At 38.9% G+C, this 10,695-nt stretch overlaps 1 protein-coding gene, 1 long non-coding RNA gene and 1 other non-coding gene across 3 annotated transcripts; all 3 read left to right on the top strand.

Annotated features, from left to right (window-relative positions):
• The first annotated feature begins 1,236 nt into the window (after window positions 1-1,236).
• TRNAD-GUC (transfer RNA aspartic acid (anticodon GUC)) lies at window positions 1,237-1,308 on the top strand. Its single transcript has one exon. It is a non-coding gene; the product is annotated as a tRNA-Asp (tRNA).
• A 459-nt stretch (window positions 1,309-1,767) lies between these two features.
• LOC148864019 (purple acid phosphatase 17-like) lies at window positions 1,768-5,058 on the top strand. The gene is made up of 6 exons (XM_088978987.1): window positions 1,768-2,128; window positions 2,667-2,823; window positions 2,900-3,007; window positions 3,121-3,248; window positions 3,355-3,551; window positions 4,713-5,058. Exons 1-6 carry the CDS (start codon window positions 1,943-1,945, stop codon window positions 4,927-4,929), a joined length of 993 nt encoding a protein of 330 aa, XP_088835113.1. The 5' UTR covers window positions 1,768-1,942; the 3' UTR covers window positions 4,930-5,058.
• Window positions 5,059-8,744: 3,686 nt separating this feature from the next.
• On the top strand, window positions 8,745-10,077 carry LOC148864018 (uncharacterized). Its single transcript, XR_016110758.1, has 2 exons — window positions 8,745-8,963; window positions 9,517-10,077. It is a non-coding gene; the product is annotated as an uncharacterized LOC148864018 (long non-coding RNA).
• Window positions 10,078-10,695: the final 618 nt, after the last annotated feature.

Here is a 10,695-nt window from a genome sequence, read left to right as displayed (position 1 = left end):
GCGATTTTGATCTTTTGGAGGCGCTAAAAGCAATTGGAACTCAAAGAAACATCTCACTTTCCTAATCCGTTGATTTTATAACTCTATTTAAATGTGTAACAACAAAATGGACCCTCTTCCTTGCATGTAGTGCAGAAATTAGGGGTGAGTACTATTCGATTGAAACCAAAATGCCAAAATTCAGTTTTTTCGAGTTTTGGTTAAATCGGTTTCAATTTTTAGAATTAGAATTTTGATTAACCAAAATTTTTATTATTATATGTAACATATAATATACTGAAATTTGATTTCATAATATATATTATATGTTATAATATATATATAATAGAGTATATATTATTAAAATGCAGTTTTAACCAAAAACTGAACCGAAAATTTCGGTTTCTGTTCGGTTTTTATTTTTTTAGTTCAGCTTTTTAATTTTTGGTTTATTCGATTTGATTTTTAACCGAATAAACTGAATACTCACCCCTAACAGAAATCACATCGTTTTGTTTTCTGTCTTTTGATTGGTTGTACTGAAAAAGAATAAGAAGAATAGGAATTCTTACCGTTGGAATTCTTTCCACTATCGGTGGCTACCATGTTCACAAACGCCAATGGGTGGTGAGTGGTCGGAGGGATGATTCTCTGTGTTAGGGCTCAGAGGAGAGGAAGAAACAGGAGGGAGTAATCCCTTGAAAGAAATCATTCTATGATTTTTTGGTCTTTTTGTGGGTAGTTCAACTAGGCTTCTTCAACTCACGGTTGAACACCCGTTAAGTTATCAGAATTTCAAAATGCTAATATGTAACATTTTTATTGGTAGGTTCACATGTTCAGTGCACAAAACGCAGACTCCTTAGGTTGTTTCATGCAGTGCTTGTTAAATGGGTTTCTTTAATAAGATGAGTATTTTATGTACATGCATTCCCCACATGGAACTTGTCTCCATTAGAGACCAGAGATGGATGATTAACTTTTATCAGGATAGGGTATGAAGAATATGATCCCCACCCCAAACCTGTCTTGTTGCCATTCCTACATGTGGGGCAAAAGGAGTATTCCCTTGGACTTGTGGAACGCTTGCTTTTGGATGATTGTACACGTCTCACTATAGATTTAGAGATCAAGTACATCCATGTTCGAAGAGAAGGTGGACAGGCTCATTTGTTGGCCCACCAGTGGTTTTTAAGTAACTTCGGGCAGTGCTTCAATTCAAGAAAGAAGAAGAAATGGGCTATTGTGACAAGTTGGGTCGTTGTAGTATAGTGGTGAGTATACCCGCCTGTCACGCGGGTGACCCGGGTTCGATCCCCGGCAACGGCGATTACCTTTTCAATTGCCAATTTCGATAAACTAAAATGACTTTTTTAACCTCAAGTGTCAAGTCAAGTGCTTGCTTCTAACTTCTGAGTACCTTAAGGGTCAACATATTCAGATTCCTGAATTCGCCCAGCCTAGGCTGTCGACAAAGCTCTTTTCTCTGCTGATTGCTGAAAAATACTCCCAAGTACCAACAGCCCAGGCAGGCTGTCGAGTTTGAGACAGCCAACCTTTTTTTTTCCGTTGCTTTCGACGATCAGAGAAGAGTAGAGGAGACGGAGACGAGGAATATCCAAGATCCCTTGGATGAAAATCCGAATACCAACGTTATATTCCCACGGATATTCCCGTTGTTTGTTTTATTGATTTATCAACTTCCTACTCTACCTAATTAACAGATTAAAATTGCCACGTGTCACCACATAACTGCTTCTTACAGCACCTTCAAAACCTGTTAATTACGCGATTGGTTGTTCTAATTCAAAACTCACTGTCCAGGTTTCAGAAATATGTCCGATCTGATCCTTTTCTGCTTTGTTTTTTCTTTTAAATTTGGCACCGCGCCCCTTCTCCATCTATAAAGCCCCATTACGTTTCTCCTCGAAATCTTTGCTTCTTTGTTCGTCTCCTCAGAGCCATGGCTTGTTTCTGCAACAAATCCATGTCTCTGTGCCTTGTCCTAACCATTTGCCTTCTGGGCTCGAGTTTTGCAGAGCTCCAGAGGTTCGAGCACCCCGCAAACGGTGATGGGTCGCTGAGCTTTTTGGTCATCGGAGACTGGGGGAGAAGAGGAGCTTACAACCAATCTGAAGTTGCTTTTCAGGTTTTACACCAAACTTCTTTCTATGAACAATGAATATCATCAGTCATCAGTCATCCCCACCTTCTCTCCATCTCTTTACTTGAAAGATTTATTGTAATTTTTTCCGGTTAACGCATTCATCATGTCCTCAAGCATTTAAGCCTTAATGGGTAGATCAAAATTTCTTGAAAGTGAAATTTTCAAATGATCGTGGCATTTTGTAATTTCTGTCTGTGGAACAACTATTTGAATTGAATGCTTAGTAAATAAAAAGGAAAAAAGAAAAACTGCTTGAGTTGAATGTCAATACTCCATTGGCCGGTTTTCTGCTCTTTTAATATTACATCAGCGAGTGAGAACTTGTGATTTGAGAGAGCGATTGATTGGCTACTTCATCTCCAACTCCAAGCACTAAGGGCACATAATTGAATGGATGTAATTACTAGAATACCCTCAGTTATACGTCTATTTTCTAAAATTAATCTCCCCTTCCTCTGAATTCAGAGGAGGAGGAGATTAATTAAAGTGTTGTTTTAATTTCTGAACCAATTTGTTGCAGATGGGAAGGATCGGAGAGAAACTGAACATTAATTTTGTAGTCTCCACCGGAGATAATTTTTATGACAATGGCTTGACCGGAGAGAATGATCCCGCCTTTGAGGAGTCATTTTCCAAAATCTACACTGCCAAGAGCCTCCAAAAGCAGTGGTATAGTGGTAAGAATAAAAAATTTCTTTTCTTTTATTAATTTTTATAACGATCATCTAATATTGCTTTTCCTTAATTTTCTAGTTTTGGGCAACCATGATTACAGAGGTGATGTGAAGGCCCAATTGAGCCCAGTCCTCAAGAAGCTAGACAGCAGATGGCTGTGCTTGAGGTCTTTTGTTCTTAATGCAGGTGAAAATTAAAAACCCAGTTCACTTGGAATTTGAAGAAGATCAAAACAAAGTTTCTCTTTGAACTTGAAAAAAAAACAAAAAAGATCTGAAACGCTTTTGTTTCTGCAACAGAAATTGCTGAATTCTTCTTTGTTGACACAAACCCATTCGTGGACGCTTACTTTGAAAACCCAAACGGCCATAGCTACGATTGGAGAGGTGTTCTCCCTAGAGAGAAGTACCTGGCCAACCTTCTCAAGGTAGAAGAAGAGATAGGTTCCACACTTGCACTCCGTAACTCATTTCCAAACAAAGGGTTGGTTAGCCTGAAAGTGATGATCAGATGAAGGTTTTCGTGATTAACAGGATATAGAGAGTGCACTGAGAGAGTCGAGAGCGAAATGGAAGATCGTGGTCGGTCACCATGCGATCAGAACTGTTGGGCACCACGGCGACACCCGAGAGCTTGTGAAGCAGCTTCTCCCAATCCTTAAGGCCAATGGCGTCGATCTTTACATCAATGGACATGACCATTGTCTGGAGCACATCAGTGATGCCAACAGGTAGGTATTTATTTGATTTTGTTTGGCTGCGTTTGCTTGCACTACCAATTTCATATTTGCACTGGTGTATGCATGCGAGTGCAATTGGCTGAATGCAAATTCTGATTTACCTTTTCCTTCAGAATTTATTTTGTTGGGATGTCGTTAATTCATATGGTCCCCACCGAATAGAGGCAGGAGAAGGGTTATTTGATGATGGCGTAGGTAGAGGTGTAACGCGGGCCACCCCTACTGTAGCCAGCTGGGCCTGGGTGGACCATGCCTGCCTGGCCTATAATCCCTCATAAAGGGTAGCCCGTGTCAGGCGGTATGATCTTTATATATATATGAAATATTAAAATGAAATTGAAAAATTTATAATAAATTAGAATAGATTAATATAATAAAATTGAAATATATATATATATATATATATATATATATATATATATTTGCGTGTATTTATATATTAAAACATTATTATATAATTATTATACATGTGTATATATGATGTAAGATGATGCGATTCCTATTCTATATGGGAGAGGAAATGGGAGTCTGAGAGCTCATATGGTTCCATGAACACTAGCATGTTCCAAGCTGTATTTGCAGTAGATCAGAATGAGTAGGAAGATGGTGCAAATTTTACATCAGTATTTTGAATGCAAAAATTACACTGTCAATAAGTGCAATTGAGTCAAAAAGTATAAATTTTATAGGAGGTAGAAATGTAAACCATATTTACAAATAAACAAATTGATGCAAAACTAAAGCAGATTTGATATGCACCGCAAACAAAAGGAGCCTTCAGGGCCGCAAAGGGATCAAATCGGATCAGATAAAGTTGATCCAAATTTGATTCATCTATATCTGGTTTAAACATGTCATGAACAAAACATATTAAAAATAAATATTATGATATTTGAACCAAGAACCCTTTTACCAAAAAGAAAGAAGCAGCCAATAACACTATTGAAAACACAACATTCAAACCAAACCAATTTTATTAATAGATAGAATATAAAAACGAATCGAATTATATGGGATTGGAATAAAAAGTGGTGGATCCATATTCGACCCAGTTATAAACGGATCGAATTTGAATAAATGGATATCATTTAATTTGCACCCCTACATCTGTTTAAGCTTGTATTGTTAAGCAAAGTTTGGTTGTGGATGCAGTCCTATCCAGTTCTTAACAAGTGGGGCGGGTTCCAAGGCATGGAGAGGAGATGTGAAGACGTTGAACCGAGAAGTAGTGAAATTTTTCTACGATGGACAGGGCTTCATGTCTGTGCAACTTACTCAAACCAACGCCGAGATTTTGTTCTATGATGTTGCCGGAAAGGTGCTGCACAGATGGAATGCACCCAAGCAGCAGCTCTACTCCGCCATCTAGACTTGTACCTGTTTTAGCCTTTTTTCTTTGGTAGGCTAATCCGACCCGTTCAAGGTCGTCACTATTAGATATGTTTATAATCGGCTCCAACCTAATCCAATAACATAATCATCTATTAGAAAAGTAAAAGCTGTTTCGAGTGTTGGTATTCATCCGACCCGTTTAAGGCTCAGACCGGCCAGATGGTTGAACTGGTGATTCGATGACCCAGTGGCCATTCCGGTCTCGTTAAATAACAGGTCAATGGTTGAAACGGACTAACCGACCGGTTAATTTAAAATGACGAGAAGGTTCAACTCCGATCCAAATATTGACGGTTTGAGATTGAGAGAAGAAAATTTGTCCAATCCGATTGTAGCCCTGTTACCTAGGCACTAGGTATTGTCTGCATGGCCCCATGTGACCTTTTTTTGGTTGTTTCCACCGACCACTGTCCACTGCCAGCCCCCCTGAGCCCCTGAATCACGAGTTCACAAGGCGCGCCCCACGGGAGATGTTCGCAGTGCAGGCTGAGATGTGCATGTGGAGCGCTGATGTGATTTCAGTGTCCTCGTGCCATTCAGGAATTGATGCCTGTACAGTTCGAATGCTATTCCGTCTCTAAAGGGCAATAGGGTTGGGATCTGCGAGATCGGTTTCAGTTAGAGCAAAATCCGTTCAAAGAGTGTTCGAACAGCCTTTATAGCCTTGCATTCTGAAAGGAATATCTCCATACTTTTATATTTTATTTTATGAAGAGATATTCCCAATGCAAGGCTATGATGGTTATTCGAATGGACTTTGCTCCCACTGAATTCTGTTTGGGGATCTGCTGCTACCAATGAAACACTTCTAATACCATTTCAATGATTTTGGATCTGTTTCTCATAGAGTGCTTCTCACACTAACCTCACAGTACCTCTCAGTTGCATATAGTGAACATTTCCCATACTTTGTATTGTTATTCATAGGGATAGGGAGATGTTCCCAATACATGATGGGATAGGGTTGGGAGGTCGGTCTGAGGTGCGCTTTGTTAGTAGCAAATCCCAATTCTATTCCGATAGGCCAGATTACTAAGTAGGAACATCTCCCTTAACACAAATCTTCCCCTCAACCCCAGAAGACAACAAGCAGTGAGATGAGCTTCAACATCATAGCTCCAGTGCTGATTAATTGTTGGAAATTAGATTCAACCATGTTACAGTGATGACATCATCTCTCTGCAACATCATCGTCTCCTGTATCAACGTCTTTCTCTGAGTTCATCCACAGACGTAAAGGCACATCCCCTGTTGTGATCAAAGTTAAAGGAGATGAAACAGATCGGTAGGGGAGAGAGAACGAAGGGGAAGAAGAAGAAGGAGAGAGAGAGAGAGAGGCTAGACTGGTGTCTCTTGAGATCTGGTTCATTTTTCTCCTCGTTCTTGGTTTTCAAGTAATAGTTGGCGTCTAAAGCAAGGGGGCTGGGCTCGCCGATTGCATCCTCAATCTCCGACGTGTCGACTAACGCAAGGGGGCTGGACTCGCTGACTACATCCTCAATCTCCGATGCATCGATTGAAACAAGGGGGTTGGGCTCGCCAACTACATCCTAGATCTCCGACACAGGAAGACGGCAATTTTGCTTGCAAAATGGATTGCGGCTCCAACACTATTTTAGAGATGAATTGAATAAGGTCTCGGTGGTGAGTGATGGGGTTTGTCTCGTTCAGCCTTGATTGGGTAGAGTGCACAGGTCGGTGGGCACTTACCCATGTTATCCGGGAAGAAGTTGTGTTTGCTAAATCGCAGTTCCACTACTCCAGTAGTGTTTCAATTGTCACTGTCCTCAACCTCCAAGTACGGTGCGAATATGGTGCAGTTGCTCCTGCTGGTCTGGTGTTGATAGAGAGAGTGGGATGAAGGGGATGAGAGTTGGAGAAGGAAGGAGGTGTCAGTCAAGAGGAAGGGGATGAGGGTAATATTGGGTTTTAAAAAATTTTAAACATCACGTGGTGTCACGCGTGTATTGGTTTTGGTGAAATATTAACAGATGTTAACGGAGAGGATAGAGTTAGACAATTGTCAGAAAAAGTAGGGGTAGTGTCAATCAATTTTCAAACAGTAAGGGTACACTTAGTCAGTTAACTAAACCATAAGGGTAGTTTAAGAAATTTACCCTTAATACTATAGGTTCGCCTCCGTCCACAAGCCCTTCTCTTCCATCCCCACCACCTCAATCCCATCTACCTATTTTTGCTACTCCTCGTCGAGTAATACCATTGCCCCCATCAACACCACCTATAGCTCCCCCTCTAGCACTACCTATCGCCCCCTCTTGTAGTCACACCACCACCATCCCCTCCTCTTGCTCCTCTACCTCCGGTTTCTTCATCACCTCCTCCGGTAATGTCCCCTCCACTTCCTGTTATCACTCCCTCTATGCCTCTTGTAGGTTCTCCTCCACCTCCAGCTTCACCTCCACCACCTCAACCAGTGATGGTCATTCAACTTCCATCACCATTCCCATTAGAAGGGTTCTCACATGAGAATCGTTCTTCTCCTGTAAAATTAGTGTGGATGCATTTTAGTCATAAAAATATGTTTTAATAAGGCTGACTTGCTATTCAAGGGCAGTTTGGTCATAAAATTGCATTTATATTGACGTGAACGATTTCTGTCATTGTACACTAACGATGCTTTAATGGATGGTGAGTTTTGGGAAATAAAAACTCACTGACATGGGGTTCCTTGGACGTTTCAAAAAGTTATGGTAAGTTTAAGAGAAATGTTGAAAAGTCATGGTGAGTTTTAGACAATTTCCCAAAAAAATGTGCATCAATTAACAAAAAATACAAGGCTTGATTTGTATTCAAGTGCCCCACCACTTCTAGCAACCAACACTCTCTTGATAAACTAGACATCAATTGTTTGTGGTTCCTTTCAAAAATAGGGTCTATATGTCATAATCTTTCTTGATGAGACACTTTTTTAACATCCATACTTTAGCCATTTGACGGTGTTGAAACTTTAGTGCTTCAGTCTATGCAAAAATAAAAGACACATGACTCAACTTGACAAATATACTTGTTGACCCAAATTTCATGTATAAATCCAAATACAAGAAAAGAGAAGATAAATTCAAAAATTGGATTTTTTTTTATATAAATGGGATACAAGCTCTTTGCATTTGAAACTCTTTTACAAAAAGGACAGAACCTCTCATTCCCTCTTGGTGGTGCTTCTTGCAATTTGAGAATTTGGATTTGAATTGAAACCGATGGTCAGGTGACGTGCTCATGTACTTCAGACAACACTAAAGATTACTTTCTTCAATTAGGCTTGGAAAGCTTTATCAAAAGAAGGGTTGTGCTACACTTCAAATGTGTTGTGACTTTGCTCTTTAGAAAATGGTGTATGCTTCCTTCTTCCCAAGAGCTTTCTTACTTTCGCTTAGTTTATTTCTTTGACCAAAAGTCCCCTCCCTCTTGATGAGGACCCCTATTTATAGACTTTTTGGTCTAATATCTTAATCCCCTTTATTTAAGATTTGATTAGTTATTCTTTAGAGAGTAAAATGTTGTAATTACTAACATTATTAGAGAGAATATTTTATCATCCATTATTGTCTCCTCATTGATTAATTTCCAAGTGTGGGAAGATGTGCCTTGTTTGGATAGAAATTTGATTGGCTCTAGTTACTTTTCATAAAGAGAAAAGTTTACAATTTGCAATTTGCCATTTTGGTCCTTAATATCAATAAAATTAATATTTTTAATATAATTTAAAAAATATGATAACTTTTTTTGAAAAAATATTATATAAGTGCAAAAAATACTGTTCATCTTCTCCCTCTTACAAATTATTCATTGGCGCCACTTGTTGCCGCCTCTGGCAACGCCTCCGCCCACCTCCAACAACTTTTGGGTACTTCCTTTATAAGGGAAGTTGGATCCCTTACATGCAGACTCGTGGAAGGCCTACAGGCGACATTTGTTAATCAAGGTAGAGAGGAGAAGCAAAATTACACTTACAACAACACGAAAAAAAAAAAAGAGAGGAGTGAAAAACCGGTAAGAATTTGCTCCATCACAGCATCACTAATGTCCTGCTCTGCTTTTTTTTTTCTTTTTTTCTCTCGCTTTTTATTCCTTTTTCGTGCAAAACGCTGTGCATTACAAAAACACATTGTAAGTTTGTTTTCGTGGAATTGGAAAAGATTTTTCCTGTTTTTTTTTCGAATTTTCAACCTGTGTTGTCGTTTTATTTGTTTGATTCTTCATGTTTTGTTTATTTTCCTAGACTTTTTTGCTTCAATTAGTTCATTTTTGTTGTTATTTTTTTTTCGCATGGTTAGTTGAATTGAGTAGTAGAATTGCATAAGGTTAGGATTTTTTTCGTGTGTATTTTTCCAAAAAAATTGTATTTGATAGTTTCGTGTTTGAAATGATTTCTGGCAGAGTTGTGAGGTTATGGTTGTAAAACACTAAGACAATCATATAATGACAAATATCACAAACAAATTTAATTTTGAGTTTTTTTTTTCTTTTAATTTTTGAAGTTCCTTTAGGGTCGAAACTTTGAATTTCTTTCTAAATCATCTGTGAATTTCCTGCTTCTCTGAAGTTTGGATTTCAACTCGCATGATGCAAGAGAGGAACAAAGTATTAGTGGTTCCACTCGATCTCTCTTAGCTCGGTGGATATATGAGATCTGTTAGTTAACAATACTGGTTAGTTCTATTTATTGAGAGGGATTTCAGATGAACTTCAAGAACGCTGGTGATGTACCACCACCGGAAGGCAGCGGCAGCAGTGGAAGACTGTTGGGATATTTTCTGTTGGCCAGACAGCCTTCCATCTACTCGTTAACCTTCGATGAGTTCCGAAATACCATGGGTGGCCTTGGCAAGGATTTTGGCTCCATGAACATGGAAAAATTTCTCAAGAATATATGGACCGCTGAAGGGGCTCATGCCATGGGTAGAGGCGTTGCCAGAAGTGGGTGGAGGCGTTGTGGGAGGTGGTAGCGGGCAGTGGCGCTGATGAATGGTTTGTAAGAGGGAGAATATGAATAGTGTTTTTGCCCTTATATGATTTTTTTTTAAATAATTATCCTATTTTATAAATTATATTAAAAATATTACTTTTATTAATATTAGGGCCCAAAAGTTGCCCTTATCGGCTATAATCCTTCTATATTCCATCATTGATTAGATTTCTCTCTTTAGGGCTTGAGACGATCTCTAATTGGATTATTTCCATAAACCACCAATACTTGTAATTAAAATTTAAATTTAAATTTGAATTTAAGTTTGACTGAAAGGTTGGTCCCACATGAACTCTTCCATCATGCTAATGGGTTTACATTTACAATAGCAAAGCCAAAATATTAAGGCATATGCACATATTTGAGAGTATAGGGAAGGGTCTAAACAGGACCAATACTAATGTCCATGAGCAAATTTGAGTTTAAGGGAACAAGACCCATCTAGAAGTCCATGAAAATTTTAATGTCTACAATATAAAAGATATAGAGCTCCACTTCTAAACTTACCATCGACATTTAAATTTGTACCCCTGAATTGGTAACATCTCTTCATGAATGAGAATATACAAGTAGGGGAAATATTTGTAGTGTCCTCTGGGTAGGAGATCCAAATGCCCCGGTTCAAGGCCTCCAAAGATTGGCATATTCAACATGATCACTCTCCTTGTCTGTGCCAATTATGTAATTGAAGTAAAAACTTAAAACCTCCACTTTCTTAACTCTTTTCCTAAACTACCTTATTGTAAACCAGGTATC

The sequence above is a fragment of the Nelumbo lutea genome, chromosome 3, assembly GCF_056320005.1.
Source record: "Nelumbo lutea isolate HS-2025 chromosome 3, American lotus-T2T, whole genome shotgun sequence".
NCBI classification, from domain to species: Eukaryota; Viridiplantae; Streptophyta; class Magnoliopsida; order Proteales; family Nelumbonaceae; genus Nelumbo; species Nelumbo lutea.
Note: the sequence above shows the minus strand (reverse complement) of the source record. Positions and strands in the feature narration are given on the sequence as shown.